Below are 19,941 nucleotides of genomic sequence, written 5' to 3' on the forward strand. Positions count from 1 at the left end.
TAAATTAAATGGAGAAAAACTCAAAGCCATCCCACTAAAATCAGGAACAAGACAAGGATGTCCACTCTCTCCATACCTCTTCAATATAGTTCTTGAAGTTCTAGCAATAGCAATAAGACAACATAAGGAGATCAAGGGGATTCGTATTGGAAAGGAAGAAGTTAAGCTTTCGTTATTTGCAGATGATATGATAGTATACATGTGCAGTTGATTCTTTCATCCAACCTTTATGCAGGTAAATTTGTTTAAGCACTTTACTGGAAGAGCCATCATGCTGGCCCTGTCCCTATTTTCGAGGTTGGGTTGTGCTTCCTTGCTGAAACCTTACTGGAGCTGCTATTACAGACTGGTACCCAGAGGTGTGTCTCCTAGGTAATTCCAAATCTAGTCAAGATGTCCACAAAGAATAGCCATCGCACACCTCTTGGAGATTTGGCTAGAAGCATTTTCCTGAAGGAAATGAGGATGCTGTTCTGAAAGAGAGAAAGGAGCTATAAAATAAAAGTTAAAAATGTGTGATCCAAGGTGCACTTAAGTTTTTAGACATTCCTAAAAGAGAGTTAAATGATACAATCCTGAGTCTTTCTGTATTTACCCACATTGTGACTTCAGGTGCTTATTTTTTAGTTCATCCAGCCGCCCATCTGCTGTTGTTCTTCTGCTTGGAGGACTTCCTGGGACAGTTGCCTTGGAGGCATGCCACCGATGCCTTCTTTCTGCAAAGCCTTTCTGCTGTGCCTCCAGTTTGCTTCACTGCAGGATTTCACAATGAGGAATCAATTGTGTGTAGCTAGAAGTATTCTCCGTCCCGCTGGTTCCCCTGGACTGGTTTCTTCACCCGCCTGTTCCTGAAGTCACTTATGAAATAACCACTCTGAATCTTATTGCCAGTTTAGCCCATGTCTTAACTTTCTTACTGGCTAGCTCTAACTATTAAATTAACCCATTTCTATTAATCTGTGTATTTCCATGAAGCTGTGTCTTACTGGGGTGGCATGCTACTCCTTCAGTGGCTACATGGCATCTCATTGACTCTGCCTACTATCTCTATATCTCTGTTTGGATTTCTCACCTAGATTTACTCTGCTAAGCCATTGGCCAAAACAGCGTTATTCGTGAACCAATAAAAGCAACACATATACAGAAGGACATCCCCCATCAGTTGTCCTTGTCAAAGGGTCTTCCCTTCTCCTACTTAAAAAAAGACTACTTTTAAAATATTTTGTGTTTACGGAGATAATGAATAGAGAAGACTAAGAATTTTCACATTCTCTGTCATCTGCCCTTACCCATTTCCTGCTAGTGACACACTGGATCACCGGAATACCTTCTTTACACTTGCTGAACAAGTGCTGATACACTGTTGTGAGTTTGACCCCATGGTTTACCGTAGTGCTAATTCTTTGTGTTGTTTGTTTCTGGCTATGTTTAACTGGTTTTAATTTTTTTAATTGAAATGTCTTAGTTGTACATATTTATGACATTAAGTATGTGCACGCAGGGCACACTGAGCGAATCCAGCTTCCTTTCCCCACTCCTGGTAGTCATTCTATATTCAGTTCTGTACTTTGCAAACTTCCACATATGGGCGATAATGTAAGATATTTGTTATGTTGTGCCTGACTTGTTTTACTTAAGACAATGCTTTCCAGTTCCATGTATTTTTACAGCAAACAATAGAATAGAATTGCATAACTTTTATGGAATCCCCTCCACACATATCATTTTTCTTGAATGTATGTATATACAGAGGTGGGTCAGCTGGATTATGTGATAGACTGCTTTAAATATTGTATGATATGTATGAACTGCCACTGTTTTCCACAGTAGTCTACATCCTGAGAGTTGTTTTATTTTCTCCCACATCCTCAACCAGAAGTTTGTCTTATAGCCATCCTCACTGGGGCGAGGTGCTGTAGTAGTTGTGTTTCCTTGAAAGCCCATGGCATTTGGGTGGCAATTGTACAGAGTATTTCCTATTTATTTATTTATTTATTGGTCATTTGTATCTCTTCTGAGAATTACCTATTCAGATCATTTGTCTCTTTTTAGTTGGATCATTTTTTGGTTAATTTTTTTTTTACATTCCTTATATGATTTGTATTTTAATGAATTTGATATGCTTTGGAATAGTTTTCATGATTTTTCTTGGTTTGGGATCATGTTGAGCTTCTTCAATTAGTGATTTATGATTTCTATCAAATACAGAAAATAAATGAAGATGAGTATTTTCTCAGATACTTGGTTTATCCACTCCCTCATCAGAGGTGTATTGTACTGGCTGATACCTGATTGCTCGCTGCTGCCTTCTTTGTGTTTTTCTACAATGATCATTTCTCTGGGTACCATTTTAAGTAGTTTTTATTTTAGTATGTTTTCATGCTTACAAGTCTTTTTTCAGCATCATCAAGTCTGATATCACTCTTAATCTATGTCCCCCCCCATTGACTTCAGTAGTATTAATTTTTGTAGGTTTCATTTGAATCATTCATCTCTCTGTTTGTCTACCCTGGAGACCCAGCCTCATTTGTTACAATTGGGGAGATGACTTACTACGTTGGTCTGGGTCCTCTTTCTGAGCATTCTGGGCAGTCAGCTTGTGGACTTCCAGAACATACTTATTCCCCACATCTGGGGAGTTCCTCGGTGGTGGCATCATCCATGTTCAACGTCCTGAGAACTGCTTTTGATGCCTAAGTGTTTGCATGTGTCACATTTGGAAGGGCAAATTTAGTATTTGGTTTTCCATTCTTTCCCAGTCTGAAGACACATGGATGAAGTCAACAGTTGTAGTGATTAACTGGTTTCTTTTGGGTTTTTCATACAACATTTTATTCTTAAATTTTAATTTCTTGCTTTCCAGTTTATATACTTAGTTTACTTTCCCCATCTTGGAATTAGAAGGCCTCTAGCACAGTTCAAAGGGAAGAGATAAGAAGAGGATATCAAGTAGCTCTGTTCTTTGTTTATAAGGAATTTAAAATTCTACTGGTACATGTAATTCTTTTCTATTTTGTGTTGAGAATGTTGTCTTACTTGCTAAGAATTTTTCATTTATTTATTTGTTTATTCCCATCCAGAATACATACTGAAAATTTTCCAAGTGATTTTACATTTCTATTGAGCTGATTATATATTTCTGTTTTTATTAATGAGGTTGATTACATTGATAAGATTTCCCCAATATTCAGACTTCTCTGCTGGCCTGCCATAAACTGTTGCTGCTGTTGTTTTTTGTTGTTATGGGAGACAGAGTCTTGTTGTGTATCCCAGGTTGCCTTGAAGGTGTGAGCCTTCATATTCCTCTTGCTAAGATTAGAGTTGGGCATTACTGTGCCTGGTGACACTAGTTTTTGATGTATTTGTTCTTATTTTCAATATACTATTCATTTTGTTTGCTGCTATTTGATCGGGACTATTTGGAACTAAAGGCATAAGTGAAATTGATTTCCATAAATTACCTTCCTCGAGTTAACACTGTTCTCCTGTAACGATGTGGAAGTGTTCCTTTCTAGAATGGTTATATTAAAAAGAAGTTCCCTACTCTGTGAGATTAAGAAAATTCAAGTAAGGCTATTGGGATGTAATAAGGCTCTTTCGGATTTTTCATATTTAATGGTTATTTATTTTTTTAAAGATTTATTTATTTATTACGTATACAGTGTTCTGTCTGAATGTATGCCTGCAGGCCAGAATAGGGCACAAGATCTCATTACAGATGGTTGTAATTCCCAGCCACCATGTGGTTGCTGGGAATTGAACTCAGGACCTCTGGAAGAGCAGCCAGTGCTCTTAACTGTTGATACATCTCTCCAGCCCTATTTAACGGTTACTAATACTTATGTTTCAGTTTTCTTTACAATTTGTATAAAGTTATTATTTCTCATGACTTTTAAGTGTTGTTATTGTAATCTTGTCAATGAGTCTTCTTTAACTGGCACAGTTTTTTTTTTTAGCTTCTTTTTAGTATTATGCTTTTTTTTTTTCATTGATGCTTTTATTCATCTTTGCTTGTATGGGTGGGTGAAGAGCTTCGGTTGATGGTGAGTGTCTTCCTCTGTTGCTCTATGCTGTAGTTTGTGCGACAGAGCTTCTCGCTGAACCTGAAGTTCAGCCACTCAGCTTGACGGACTGAGCTCCAGGTGTTTGCCTAGCTCTGGGTTTATGGCTCCCCTCTCTTTGGCTTTTCCTGGTCTCTGGGGATCCTAACCCAGATCCTCATGCTTGCATGGCAATCAGCTCTCCACCCTCATCTTTCTTTTTATGGCTTCCGTCTCCTGGTGCTTTGCTTTGGTGTAGACGATTAGTTGGTGACATCCTGGTAAGACCATTTTTCATGTTGATTTTTCAGTCTTCATCTTATCTTCTAATAACTACACCAGATTAATCTGTGAATCTCTCTTAAGTACCACTTCGTATGACATTAGTGTAGGATATGGCATAGATCATTATTTTCCAGTTGTAAATATTTCAGAATTCTAATTAATGTTTCTTTGACCCATCGACTATTATAAAGAGTGGCTTCTGGTCTCCCAAAGTGGTTTTTTTCAATCTTTAGTTTTTTAACCTAATGATATTGAAATTAGAATGCAGTCTCACGGTATGTTTGAAGCTTTCTTTGTGGTTTAAATATGTCTAAACAAAGTGGAGGAGAAGCTTGACTCCTCTTGTTCTTATAGTAAAATCCAGAATTGAGCAGACAGGAAGTAGACAGGTTTTCAGAATGTCTTCCCTAATGTCAAGTGGGCTCATCTCATCCGCTGAAACCTGACCTCAACAGAAAGAGAGGAACTTCCCCTGCTTCACTTCCTGAGCTGGGATCTCAATTTTCTTCACTCAGATTGGGAATTAATTATGCTGTGAACTCTCTTGGTTCTGGGGCCTTTAGACCTGACTGGGAACTGCACCACTGGCCCTCCTGGCCACGTGGCTTGTTGATTGTAGATCTTGAACACTCTCAGCTTCCACAATTGCGCAAGTTAATTTCTCATAATAATAAATATGTGTAGAGCCATGTAGTTGGCTCTCCATATCCATGTGCCTGGCATCTAAGGACTCATCCAAGTGTAGACAGAAAAGATTTTAAACAAAATTTTGGAAGATTCTGAAGGGCAAACTTGAGCTTGCCACACGCTGAGCACTGCGCTGAATCCGCTCTGCTGAAGTGATGTGTAGGCACACCCTGCTGCAGCCTCCTACAGTTTCACAGACTGTCAATCTCCTTCCAGCACTCATTATGTGAGTATTATTTGCCTTGAATCTCATTTGTGCACTCTGTAGCTTGGGCCTAGGGTGAATGTGTAGACTGAACATACTCAGACTTATTTCTCATCATTATCTCCTTAGCAGTGTGGTGTACGTAACATTTCTATTGTGTTTGGTATTGTAAGCAACCCCAGGTGTTTTATAGGAAGGGTGGGCATAGGTTTTATGCAAACATTGTAACATTGTGCATAGGGGGCATGGGCATCCATAGATTGTGGTAATCAAGAGGTGTCCTGGATCTAACCTTCTGCAGATATTACAGGACATGTATTCTATTCTCTGTTCATTGCCTAGTGAAGCATTTACTTTATTCCTAGTCATATGATTGACACCAGAGTCAGACATTAGAGAATAATGAGCTAAGAGAATGTGGGCTAGAGAGGTGGCTCAGTAGATGAGAGCCCTTGTTGTGTAAACATACGTGGGTCTATGTTTGGATCCCTGCAGCCACACAATAGCTCGGCTGTGGAAGGTGGACACAGGAGGTTCCCCGGAGCTTGCGGTTCAGCAGCACAGGTCACAGCTAAGGTGACAGTGATAACATGGGGCACCTGATGTCCTTCTCCGCCCTCCATGCATGCACAGATGTGCACACATGCACACACATGTGCATTTATCAGAATGCACATATGAAAAAGTCTTAATGAAACCCAATGTTTTGTATGCTAACTAAAAAAAATTTAAAAAATTGACAGGAAAAATCTCTCTAATTAGAGAATTTGCAATTCATTGACTCACGTTTGCTCACCAGCATTTGTTAGAGTAACAGGGAAATATGGGGGTGGGGAGGAAAACAAGAGCCACCTTTCTAGTTCTGTGCTTTCTCTGCATGTGCTGAGACTTAATTATCAGGTCACCTCAGCTCTCAGCCAAGGAAATTATAGTCTTGGTCATTAATTTGTATGTAAATGCCATCGTAGTGGGGAAACAGTACAACACTTGGGTCCTATCAACTAATTTCCTTGTAGGGAGGCTTGCAAATTAGAAAGCAGAGCTGAAAATGCTCAGGGAAGTTGACAGTTGTTTGTTTTGTCCAGGAGAGCTCAGATGCAGACACATAACAGCTCTGCGTGATTGTCAAAGTCAAACCTGCAGAAAATATCAGTGCTTGAGACTGTCTTGATAGAGAGAGGGCTCAGTGAGCCCAGTCAGGTGCAGATCTGTTTGGTGCTGTCTGTAGTTTCTAGTGATCCCCAGGGACACAACCATCTATTCCATCACTCGGGACTTTCATCGCACCCCTTCACTTGTCTTTGATGAATCTGGCCTGGGACAGAAGAGAAATAACCTCAAAGAGACAACAGGGTCTTGGATTTTGGGCTGACTGCCTTAGCTGAATCCTCAGCAACACAAATTCCTGTCTAGATATGCAGGGGCATTGGATTCAATCTAGGCAAACACTGTTTTTTGTTATTGGCTAATGCGTAGGAGAGTCTGGTTGTGCCAGTGTTGTCTGTATTCAGATGTGGTTCCTTCCATTTGTGCCTGTTCAGACAAGAAGAGGCGCCAGGAAATAACAGCATGGGTGTAAGTTCAAGGCTTCCTAGGAACTGAGAATGTAAATAGGAAAGTTGGAACTTCCCAGGTAGGTAGAGAAGGGACTAGGGTTAGAAAGAAAGATGCTGCAAACAGTGGTTCTCAGGACCAGCAGAAAGCGTGGTCTAGTCCTCTGACTGTAGACTTGAGTGTTCACTAACAGAAATGGCTTAAGGCTGGGATTTGAGACAGCTGGAGGGGTCTTTGTTTCCCAATATAGGCCACAGGTAACGCTGCCAGAGCAGATAGCTTTACTCCAATCTACTATTTTCCTTCATATCTGAGTAATATTCCATTTTGTGTATGTACTAAATTTTCTCATATGTCCATTTGCTGATGGGTGTTTGGTTTGACTCCATTCCCTAGCTCTTGCGAATAAAACAGCAATGAACACAGATGTACAAGTGTCTCTGTTGTTGGGTGTAACATCCATTGGGTGTGTGCTCAGGTATAGGACATATGACAATTTTATTTCCAGATTTTTGAGAAACCTCCAGACCTATTTTCAAAATGGCCGCACTAGTTTGTACTCCACCAGCAGTGTATAAGAGTTTCCCCTTCACCACATCCATGCCAGTATTTGTTAGTACTTGTGTCCCTCATGATAGCCATCCTGACTGGGGATGACTAAGGATGTTTAACACCATTTTAAAGTTTCTACTGGCCATTCTCTTTTGAGAAGTCTATGTTCAATTTCATAACCTATTTTAAAATCTGTTGTTCTTAATGCTTAATTTTTTATTAGACTATGTGGTGACTAATAATTTTTGTCAACCTGACACAAGCCAGAGTCATCTGAGAGGAGGGCACCCCAATTGAGAAAATGCATCCATAAGACCGGGATATTGGCAAATCTATGGAACATTTTCTTAATTAGTGATTGTTGCGGGAGGGCCCAACTCACTGTGGTCATTACCACTCATAGGCTGATGGTCTTGTGTTCTATAAGAAAGCAGGTTGAGCAAACCAGAAAGCAGCATTTCTTCATTGCCTCTGTATCAGCTCCTGCCTCCAGGTTCGTGCCCTGACTTTCTTTGATGGCAGTGGCCATGATGTGGAAGTGTAAGTAGAATACACCATTTCCTCCACAGGCTGCTTTTGATCATCATGTTTTATCACAGTGTGGCAGTTTAATGTAATTGGCTCCCATAATCTCACAGGGAGTGGGACTATTAGGAGGTGTGGCTTTGTTGGAGTAGGTGTGGCCTTGTTGGAGGAAGTGTGTTATTGTGGAGGTGGGATTTGAGGTTTCCTATGTTCAGGATGCCATCAGGGTTTCAGTTGACTTCCTGTTACCTGCAAAATGTAGCATTCTTAGCTTCAGCATATGCCTCCACGCTGTCATGCTCCCCATCATGATAATAATAGATTGAACCTCTGAAACTGTAAGTGAGCCACCCCAATTAAATGGTTTATTTATAAGAGTTGTCAGGGTCATGGTGTCTCTTCACAGCAATGAAAACCCGAACTAAGACACATAGTAACAGAAATTCCCACAAGACATACTAAAAGACAGAAATCACATGGTAATCTTGACAGTGGCATTAAAAATCCTGTGGCAAAAATTAACATCCTCTCATGTTAAAAAGAGTAGGGATGGAGGGAACATACCTCAGTATAAAAAAAAGGCTGTATATGATGAACCTATAGCAAATCTATTGGAGAAAGCCTCAAGGCATTTCCACTAATGTATGGGACAAGACATGGGTATCTACTCTTCCTATTTCTATCCAATTTAATGCTTGAAGTCTTGGAACAGGAAGACAAGGGAAGTAAATAGAAAGAGTAAACACAGTAAAAGAATTAAAAGTACCATCTTTCAGTTGATATGATTCTATACACGAGACTCTACAGACTGTCAAAAGAACCCCTCAGAGCTGACGAGCACACTTGGAAAAGTGGTAGGATACGAATCAACATACAGAAGCAGTAGCTTTTCTATATACTAATGACAAAACAGACAGAAAACAAGATCATGGAATGAGTCCTGTTCATAATAGTGACACACAGAAATAAATGCAAATACCTAAGAACAAACATAATCAAGGAAACAAAAGACTATCTGCAATGAAAATTTTAAGACATCAAAGAAGGAAATGGGGAAAATACTAGATGTTAGAGAGACAGCCCAATGCTCATGGGTCAGAAGAATTACTTCGTTATGACCATCCTACCAGAATAGTTTACAGAGTTAATGCAATTGCAATACAAGTTCTAATGCTTATTCTTCACAGACACAGAAGAAATACAAAAATTCATACAAGGTACAAAAGACCAAGAATAGCCAAAGGAATACTGTAGGCGGCAACAGCATCCCTGACTCTCTCTCTCTCTCTCTCTCTCTCTCTCTCTCTCTCTCTCTCTCTCTCTCTCTCTCTCACAGCATACTATTGACATAAAACAGACACATGGAGTACCAGCATTAAATTTGAGCACCTACATATATGTCCACACACTACAGCTACCTGATTTTTTTTTACAAAGATACCAAAAACACACAGTAGAGAAAAGAGCATCTTCAGCAAATGATGCTGGAAAAAACGGATTTCAACATGCAGAAATGATACTTGATTCTTTCACCTTTCACAAAGCTCAGCCCTAAATGGATTGAGGGCTCAACATAAGACCCGATGTTCTGAAAGTGGTGGAGGAAAAAGTCGAGAATATGGTTGGACTCTAGTTACTGTTAAGGATTTTCTGAGTAAGACTATGTAACACAGGAAACAAGACCAACAGTAAAAATATCTTGAGATGATGAGATCTCATGAAACTAAAAGTCTTCTGAATAGCAAAATGATCTGTGAGTAGGTGACTTAGAGAACGGGTCAAAATCTTCACCAGCTATTGACTATAGGCATTTGTTCCTGGCTGCCCAGACCCGAAATAACCACACAGAAGCTGTATTAATTAAAACACTGCTTGGCTCATCACTCAAGTGTATTGCTAGTTATATATTATATCTTAAATTAACCCATTTCTATTATTTTATATTTTACCACGAGGCTTGTGGTTTACCAGTACCTGTACGTGGGCATCTTTCTCCTCTGGTGGCTACATGGTGTCTCATTGACTTTGCCTACTCTATCTCTACAACTGTCTGCTTGGAATTCCTGCCTTGCCCTATTCTGCTAAGGCACTGGCCAAAACAGCTTTATTCATTAACCAATAAAAGCAACACATATACAGAAGGACTTCCCACACCAATTGATGCAACAGAGGATTAGAGTATAGAACACACAAAATGCTTAAATATTGATGATGCAGTGTAACACCAATTTTCTTTCCTTCATCGTGTAGCAAAGATTACATTTTGTTTGGTAAACAACAGTGTAAACAACTGTAGGCAGTGTCCTGCTATGTAGCCCAGGTTGGTCTTGAACTCACCATCCCCTTGCTTTATCCATCTGAGTGTTAGGATTACAGATGTACTTCACAGTGCCCAGCCATCTTCTGTATTTTGTGGGTTTTGATTTTATAATTTACAGTTAAGGTTGTGGTTAATTTATGCCTGTATGCATATAGTGAGGGATGAAAGTTGAAGTTTATCTTCCCCTTATACATGTCCTCAAGCATTCCATTTGTGAAAGATTTTCATCTCTCCTGTGGCACCTGCTGCTGCTTCTGGACTTGTTTCTGGTGATATCTGATTTGAGTCTTTTAAAAAATGACATAGCCATGTAATAAGTCATAAAGTCAGGTAAGATGTCCTTCCTGCTTTGTCTTAAAATTATTGTGATTATTCTAAGTCCATCACATTTCCTTATAATTGAAATACATATGCCTATTTTTTTAAAAAAAATATTTGTATGCTTCTCAATGAAGATGGATAATGTCTATCTGGATTTTATTTTGGATTGCATTAAATCAGACTAGTTTGGGGGAAATGAATTCTTACGACTGGTTTCTTCCCGTGTTCTCTGAACAATATTTTATTGCTTAATGTGAGAGTTCTGAATGCCTGTTATTAAATTTATTCCCAAGGATTGATGGGTACATTTGGGTGATATTCTAAACAGTTTTAATTTTAATTCATTGCTAGACTATAACCAACTTTTATAGACTTATCTGCTAATTTCACCAATTAGTTGCCTTAGTTGATATGAGCTGCAGTGTTCTAGTAGATTCTTGTTCCTCTGTCTGATTGGAGAGTGTACCCTAATGTGCTAATTTTGTTCTGTTGGTTTGATCAGAAATCAGTATTAATCTTTTAAGCATCTTTTCTCCTTGTGTTGCCACAGTTATTTCTTTTCCCTCTTTGCTTGTGTTAATTTGCAGAATTACATTAGTTGACTTTAGTATCTTAAACTAATCTTGCATTTGTTTGTAAGCTACGTCTCATGTGAGCACAACATATGATTATCCAAGTACATATTTTGTTCAGGATATTTTGTTACTGTGATCATATGGGATATTGGCACATAATTTCCTGTACCCGTGATGTCGTCAAAAGATGTCTGTGACCTGTGAAGAAGTCTCCAATAGTTAAAGGCTTGTGAGTTTGATTTGTAGAATGTACATTAAGACAACCAGCTGTAGCGGCATATGTGAGAGACAGAATTCACTGCATTCCCTGGACTTGCTATCCTGCCGGCCTCCCTGCTTGGTGAGATCCAGGCTTCAAAAGAAAAAAAATAAAGCAAAGGAAGGACAATCAGGTTGTCCTATGGCCTCCACATGTGCTCACCACTTTACATGCGCACACACACCTGTGTATGCATGAACAGGAACATACACACACACCAGGGCTTGTGTTTGGGTTATGCTGACATTATATGATGGCTGGAGAATGCCTTTCCTTTCTCTCCTTCTGCAAGAGTTGTACAGAGGCAGACATTCCTTGGCACTCCATCGAACAAACATTTCAAGTGGGCATCATCACAGTCAACTATCCATGGCATCACGACACAAAACTATGTAGTTTCTGATTGTAAGTTGCCCTCTAAATTGCGGGAAGAGTGTGTTAAAATCTCTCACTTAAAATTAAGACTTGTTATTTTTCTCTTTTTGTATGTGCATGAGTTCATGTGCCATGCCACACATATGGAAAGCAGAGAACAACTTGCAGAAGTTGGTTCTCCCCTTCTTCCAAGTGGATTCTGGGGCTTGAACTCAGGTCATTAGGCTTGGTAGTAGACCCCTGTTATTTGCTGAGCCATCTCACTAGCCCCATAAAATTTTATAAATTTCTTTTTTCAGTTTATTGCTGTGTTCCTCCTTTTTGAAGCCCCGTTAATAGATGTGTGCACATCTTTATTTCCCATCTTCCTGATAAATTGGCCACTTTATCATGGTAAAACACACTGTGTCTAACATAATACTTGTCTTGAAGGCATCTTTCTCTGATATGAATACTACAGCATTAAATTTCTTCTGTTTATAGCTTGCAAATATATTTTTATATGCAACCTATCCATAGTTGCCTTTAAGATATGTCCCTTGTAAGCACTGGGTAGTTAATCTCACTCTCTAGTTTGGCAAGCTGTAAGTTACACAAGGGGCACATGTTCGTTTGAATTGAGTGTAAGGGCGTCACCTGATATCACTGTCTGATTTTCTTTCTTATTTTCTCTTGGTTATATTTTTTCCCATCTAAAGTTTCTTTCATTGCTTAATGGATGCATTTATCACCCGTCTTCCGAACATTCGATTTTAACTCCTTTATTGAAATTTTAGCTATCCCTGTGTGTGATTTACTCAGGGGATGGTTGCTTTAGGACCACATATGCTGATTTCCCCCAGTCTCTGGTGAGTTATAGTCGTACTACTTCATAGCATGTGTGCTTGACAGTACTATGTAGTGTGTGCCATGCGCTGGCAGGCAATCTTACTGCCTTCTCTTTTTGTTTTCATACTTTATCAGCCCCATGATGTAATACACTTGCTCTTTAGTCAGTTAATTTTTTTTTAAGAAAGACTAAAATTAAAAGTATCTTTTCAACTATTTGCCCACTTATTTATCGTTTCTATTGTCATTCATTTTTCTATCAGCTCTGAAATTCAATTCTGTTTTGTATTGTGTGTGTGCACACGTGTGTGTGCATATGCATATATGTGTGTGCGTGTATGCTATGGCATGCACGTAGCAGTCAGTAGACAGCTTGTAAGAGTCACATCTCTCCCTTCCATATGGGTCTTGGGGATCAAATTCAGGTTGTTGAGAGCAGGTGCCTTTACCCATTAAGTAATTTGCCATCCCTCCTTCTTCTTTCTTGCCTTTTTTTTTTCAGTTATTTTTGCCTTCTATCTTCCTTTACCACTTCTTAAAGCACAGGTCTCTTGAATTCTGTTTCTATTTTACATGAAGCTGTTTATTTTCCTGCTTGAAGGATATTGTCTGTGGATGTGGAGTTCATGGCTGGCCATCTCGTTCACACATGTAATTCTATTGTGTCTGGTTTCCATTGCTTCTGGGAAAATCAATTTATAGTACTGTTTGGCCGCACTTAATGTGTTTGTTTTTTATTGATCTTGTACTTATCAATCGTCTGTCTTTTTTTTTTTTTGTTTAGTTGACTACAATGCTGACTGTCTGATATTGATACTTGAAATCTGTGTGTGTGTGTTTGAGAGACCCTAAACCACTGTTTTCCAAATATTTGTCTTCCATATTTTTGCCTTTTATTTATTTGCTTTTAATCCCACAGAAACTTGTTTTGGACTGTTTGGTGTTCTAGGGACTTGTTTACTCTCTTCAGATGTTTATATTCTGTACACTGGTTACGTTCTGCTGTGGCTCTTGGACTGTTATCACTTCCGATCACCTATAAAGCCAATCCAGTTGCATTTCAAAATCGTCGCAGAGACGGTTTTCAGTTTTAGGACATTTAGATATATGTTTTGTGGTTCTGTTCTTTTACATTGAGTTTCACATTCTGCATATTCTTTGTGATCATTCTCTTTTCTGACATCCACTTCCGGGTTATCCTGGGGTTAGTTCTTCTGCTGGCTCATTTCCCACCTTGACATGAGTACTTCCCTTGTTTCTTTGTGAGTCCGGTGACTTCTGGCTGTGCACTGGGCATTGTGGGTGAAATGGGAAGTCACTGGAATCCGTCATCTTTCTCGAGGGAGGGTTGCTTTTCTCCAGTTGAGATGACAGCTGCTTCCTTTTGTCTCATGAAGAGTTAGTTTTATGTCTCATTAGTTTTATGTTTCCTTTTTACTCTTGGTCTCACTTCCAGGACCAACCCTCCAGAGTCTGGTGACAAGACTGAGGTAGTTGACAACTCCTCTAACTTGACCCGATTTTCACTCCTACCTCAGTTTCCCTCGAAGCGAGCAGCTTCGGGCACACATGGCCACCTTTTCTAACCTTCTGTTTTAGGGTTTCTCCCCCAGACAAAAATACTTCAGGTTTTAGTTAAAGGTTAAGTTCACATGTAGATATTGGGGTTCCTTTTCCATGGCTCCCTCCATTTTGGGAGCCTACCCTGCTTATTTCCAGCTGCTCTGATTGCCTTGAACTCTGTCTGCTGATCTCTCAAGTCACTAAGGCCTCTGACAAGAGTCCTAAAGCCCTGTGCCTCCCAGATGCCAGAGTACTTTCAGCAAGAAAATCTATAGCTATGTGTTTCACACAGCAAAGAAGCTTTCTTTAAATTAAAATCCAGTTTTTGCCTGCTTTTGTTCCGTGTTTACAACTAATTTGTTCAAATTTCTTTTTTTTTTTTGCCACAAACCTGCACTTGTATTTACTTTTTTATTTGTGGAAATCACCCTAGTGTTATCAGAACTGAGACAATGTTATAACTTGGTTTTGGTGCAGTGTTCTCTGTGTTGCTAAGTTTAGTGACAGGTATTTGACTTGCCTCATTCCTATTTAGCTATCATGTGTTATTTCATTTCTTTCTTCCTATATGAAGGAGAATTGTTGAAATAGCGTGTGGAAGGCCTGAGGCTACAAAAGAGGGGCGCAGACCCTGACCCTCCCTTCTCAGTAACAAGCTGTTTGACTCTCAGAAGTAATTCCATGCCTATAGGGTTCCACTCTGCAGGATCAAAGGCTTGAGGGCTATCAGCAGTGTTCAGTGCTTTCACATTTATCCAGTGGAGAAAGAAATAGAAAAGAGAAACCGTATCCAAACAAAATAATCCCGAGTGTTCGGGAAACAGACCCCGACATCCACAGAGCGCCGGCCAGCACTCCAGTTTCCACAGAACTCTTGCATTTCGTTGAAGAACACTTGATCTTCATAGAGCTAAATCTGGAAATCTTCAGTATTGGAAGGCTTATCAGCCCTTTCCTTGCATGAGTTCAGGAACCACACTCCTAGAAAGAGGATTGAAGCACGATTAATAAAAACTCAGGAGTTTGGGGTTCAACCTGAGGATCCGAAAAGCAAAGCACCCAACCACTGGCTCTCACCTCAACCTCAGTCTGAAATGGCGGTCCTGCCTCCCAGAATATCAAAATGAGACTGTGTCTGAGAGCTGTCTTGCCCTGTCTTATATTCCTCTCTAGGGCTGGGATTAAAGACACGCACCACTGATAATTAAAGGCATGCACCACCCGATTTCTACGGCAACTAGCGTAGCTACTGGGAATAAAGGTGCATGTCACTGTGGTTACTGGGATGAAAGGTGGGTGTTACCATAACTGGTCAGGTCTGGAAGGCTGACCAGTGTTACTGTTTTTCTCTCAGATCTTGAGGCAGTCTGTATTTGTTAAAATACAACTGAAATGCCACTACAGGGGACCTTGTCCCATAGGATTTGAGATTGTCCCATCTGACCTCCCTTCTGCTTTTTTATTTTAACCAGCATCTCGCCTTCATTTCTGTCCTTTTCCACTCACTGGGAAGATATTCACTGTGGGTCTCTGAGAAGCTGTCTATCAAAGGGGTTTCCTGCAGTCGAAGTTACAGGTGGCACCAGGCACTGCTCCGCACAGCCCACGCCCACCTGTCTCCGCTCCCAGCCGATAAGATGTGAGCAATACTTGCCTCCACCTAATTGCTCTTGTGTGGGTGGGAGGAATTAATAAGCTCGGAGCTGCAGTGATCTTTTACATTTTTTTTTCTCCATCTGTAAAACAGAGCAGACAAGCTCGTGAAACCCTTCTTTTGCATTGCCAGTTGGTAGGGTTTTTTTTTTTTCCTTCAAATTTTCTTTTCCCCTAAAGAAGCAACAAAATGAGCAGGTGCTGGGCACTGCCCACCTCCAGACAATGCTGCTAATTCCCACAGAGCACTCCACCTCCAGGCTTGGGAGAAAGGATTAGAAGGCAAGGTGAGAAACACAGCCCACATGATCATTTTCATCTCCTACTATCTATCCTAGCCTTGTTTCGTCTACTGTTTTCCTCCGAAACGCCTGATGGTTGACTTTTACATCAGACCCTGAGAGAAAACAGGCACATTTGTTTCTTTGCATGTCAGTGAAATCCCATGTCAAGGGGCTTACACACAGGGCAATGCCGTGATGGCACTTGTAGGAATAACAATTCATGTCTGAGTATGCTCTGTGCCAAGCACAGGCTAAGTACAAATGCCTTGTTCATCTCCTTTAGTTCTCTCCATAACGTTCATAAATAGGGCATGTCAATATGCGGATGCTGATGCTCCTGGTGTGAAGACCGTAAATTTCTTAATGGAAGCTCTCAGGTTCAAATCTTGGCAGCTTCATTCACGTTCTTCTTGCACGTCTGACCTTGTCTGCTGCATCCAGACACTTGTGTTGTTCTGAACACTTTCTGTCTTGTCTCCCTCACCTGGAATATAAAAGCAGAATTTCTTTTGCTCCTCCTTAAACTAGAAACAAAAACGTATTAAAAATTAGAGTGAGGGGCATTCTGTGTCTGCTGCAGTAGGGACTTGGCACTGATGGGTCACTGTCACGTAGGCTCTCTGAATTGGTCAATTCCTGAACTCTGGAAGTGTGAGAAGCCCTCGGTTCTAGCCTTGCAGTGTGTAAATAAAGAAGGCAAAGCTAAGTGGTCATGCATCCAAAGGATGGCGAAAGACTCTGACTTCTCTTTCGTGGAGGGTGTTTACATATATTGCTAAAATCCTTCCAAATGGGAGGTATAAACATGTCTACCTCTCCTTCCAAGGTCCCAAAGACAAACCCAGGCACAATTAAAACAAGTTTGCTCTAAGAATCAATGAGTCTTTTGAGCTTCCTCACAGAGCATAGGCGAGGGGTTGCTTACAGGAGGTAACTGCCTTTTCTGAGAAGGCTGCCCTGGGAAGTCTTTACCCAGTAGGGATGAGGGATTTTCTACAGTTGTGTATGTTGAGGCCTCTCCCCTAGTTCTTTTTCAACCATATTCTCTATCTCCATGTGTGTGAACCCTCCCTGAGGCAACTGCCACATGCAGTTAAGGCAGAATTTCATACAACTTGTTGGGTGTCTGGATACTCAGGCAAGGGCCCTGTGTCTCTATCTGTTCTCCCTGTTCCACGAGGGAATCTCAACAGTTGACAAAATCCTGTAAGGATCTTTGGTGGGTAGGCTCAGCTGAACTCCCAAAGATGGAGGTAGTTGGTAGTTTGGCTTAGAAGACAGTCCTCTGTGACCGATATCAAAACTCTGTCTGCATTCTGATTGAATGAGACAAACAGAACTTCAGTTGAAGATGAATACATAGCAAAGTAATTCATCTACACCCAAGATAATTATGGAGTTTTTTTTTTTCCTGACACATTGGCAGGCTAATTGCTAAAGGAGTCAAGATTTTAGTAAAAAAAACCTACCCCTGTACTCTTTTCAGACATCTATCTCGAAAGGAATTTGAACTTGAAATTCACGTGGTGCTCCACCAAATTCTGCCTTTTCTTTGAAATAAGTGTCATAATTTATCCGAGACTGATTTTTCAGAGACTAAATTAAATGAAACCCAGATCAGCTATTTAGTTGTTGACATAGTTTCATTTCAAGGCAGGTAAATGGATTATTCAAGTGGATAATAGCCAAAATTTGAATTTTGTGCAAAACTCATTAGGAAGCGGGACTGGAGAGTTGTGTGGCCACACAGTTTATTGCAAGCACTGGAGAACTAGAATTGGTCCTGGTTTGGGCTGCCTATGGGCTAATGACTTTCCCTCTTTAAATGGGAAATAGATGCTCATAAGAGTCCTTCTCCAGCTCAAACAATGTGATTTCATTTTCCTAGCAAGAATGCACAGTTTATATATAAGATGTAAGAAGATTGATTTTGATTTTCCCTTGAGGAAGTATTGCCTTTGGAGCAAGAATCTTGATTCCCTACTAAAACTGTTACTGACTGCCACTAAGCCTTAGGCCCTCACTCACCAAATAGTCATGCTAACATTTAATGACATCATTGGGTCATTGTGTAGACTAAATAAGTGAGCATCTGTCAAGTACAAGAGGAATGCTTCAATCCTTGTCTTAGTCAAAGTTCTGTTGCTGTGAAGAGACACCATGATCATGACAATGCTTTGAAAGAAAACATTTAATTGGGGCTGGTTTACAATTCAGAGGGTTATTCCATATTATCAAAATAAGAAGCGTGATTATCATGCAGTCAGACATGGTGCCAGAGAGGAGCTCAAAGTTCTACATCTTAGCAGGCAGCAGGAAGAAAGACATTGGGCCTGGCTTGAACATTTGAAAACACCAAGTCTATCCCCAGTGACACACTTCCTCCAACAAGGCCACATGGACTACAGCAAGGCCACACCTCCTAAAGGTGCCACTCTGTGGCAACCAAACAATCAAATCTATGAACCTACAGGGGCCCTTTCTATTCAAACCACCACAACCATGCTGGAGGCTGAACATGGGATTGCTGTGACACTTGACTGGTGTCACTGTCATTTCCCAGTGGCATTCAGCGGCAATTGCAGGTTTCCTTCTTAGACCAAGATTGCTTTGAGATCCTTTGGAAGTCAGGTTTAGAGCAGCAGGTGCAGTTCTATTTAAACCAGATGCAGAGTGACAGGCCAGTTCTCCTGCTGCCTGCCCACACTCGTGTAGACCAGCTGCCCTTCTCACTGCTCTTCTCTTTCATCTGGGAAAGAGAGAACACAATTTTGGCAGATTTAAGGCTAAATGGTGAAGCTCTTTCTCTCTTCACTCAAAAAGTAGTCTAGCCATGGCTCTATTTCCCAATGTGATGACATTTGATGGTATGTAAAGTGCTTAGGAATAGGGGTTCTGTGTTTTGCTACTTTTTGTGTTTTGTTTTCTTACATGACTTACTGTTTTCTGTCATTGTTTATCTGTTCAGTGGGAATGAAGATAGTCCATGATCAGTAAATGGAACATACCAAGTTCCAAGAAGACTGAATGCTGAGGATATGGTAAATGTTAAGTTACTATATGGTTATTATATTGCTCTGTAGATTGTCAGCAACTCACTGGGGAAAATGTCAAAAATGTGTGTGCATATAGATTAATTATTATGAGTAATTGTCTAGGTAGGGGAATAGTCTACATTGGCATGTGTATATGAAATGAATGACTTGTGGCTATTTAAATTTTAAAAGCTGGCCTAAGTATACAAATGCAATTGTAGACTTGGGAACGGTGCTAAGGCATGTCTAAGTCAACCACCCCTCCCGTATGTCCCCTTGGCTACCTCGTAGGCTCTTAGCTGTTGTTGTACTCTAAGATAGAGGGAATTTAATTGTATCCCTGCTGATTTTTGGTTCTCTCCTTCATGTAGTGGCCCATACCATACCTGAATACTAAGCCCAACACCTGCAGGCATGAAGAGACTATTCATTGTTGGGTTTTCTGGTGGAATGCTATCTGTAGACCTTATTGGAGCATTTAGTGAGAGGTGTAGTTTCTTTGGACATTTTTGTGGTCCTAACATGGTGCTATAAGGAACCAGTAACACTGAGGTAAAATAAGGCATTCTCATGTGTGAATCAGATGCTCCATGAAGAGCTGCGAGGAACAGATTGAACGTCGATGCCCTTAGTCAGCAGTGATGGACTTAGAGGAGTTGAATGCTTACAAAAACATAAGGGAAATGATGGAGACATTAAAAATGATCCCAAACGAAGGACACAGGGCTTCAGAGATTAAGTAGGCCACAGTAGCAGCTAATATGAGCAAGCATTGTAAGGACCTCCCTAACACCCGTTACTCACAACTCTGTACTCCAAGGGTCTAGGTCAGGCTGTGTTGACTCAAATATGGGTGTGTAGCCTTAATTGGTAGCAAATC

General features: G+C 40.4%; 1 protein-coding gene across 1 annotated transcript in view; it reads left to right on the forward strand.

The window, feature by feature from the left end:
- Positions 1–18,859: 18,859 nt before the first annotated feature.
- The window catches only part of Syt16 (synaptotagmin 16), a 35,407-nt gene continuing 34,325 nt past the window's right edge, over positions 18,860–19,941 (forward strand). The window contains exon 1 of the mRNA XM_050153603.1: positions 18,860–18,893. Coding sequence (XP_050009560.1) covers positions 18,860–18,893 — 34 coding nt within the window. The remainder of the gene's footprint in view (positions 18,894–19,941) is intronic.

Source organism: Alexandromys fortis, unplaced genomic scaffold (genome assembly GCF_014885135.2).
Source record: "Alexandromys fortis isolate MF-2015 unplaced genomic scaffold, M_Fortis_MF-2015_v1.1 scaffold_82, whole genome shotgun sequence".
NCBI lineage: Eukaryota > Metazoa > Chordata > Mammalia > Rodentia > Cricetidae > Alexandromys > Alexandromys fortis.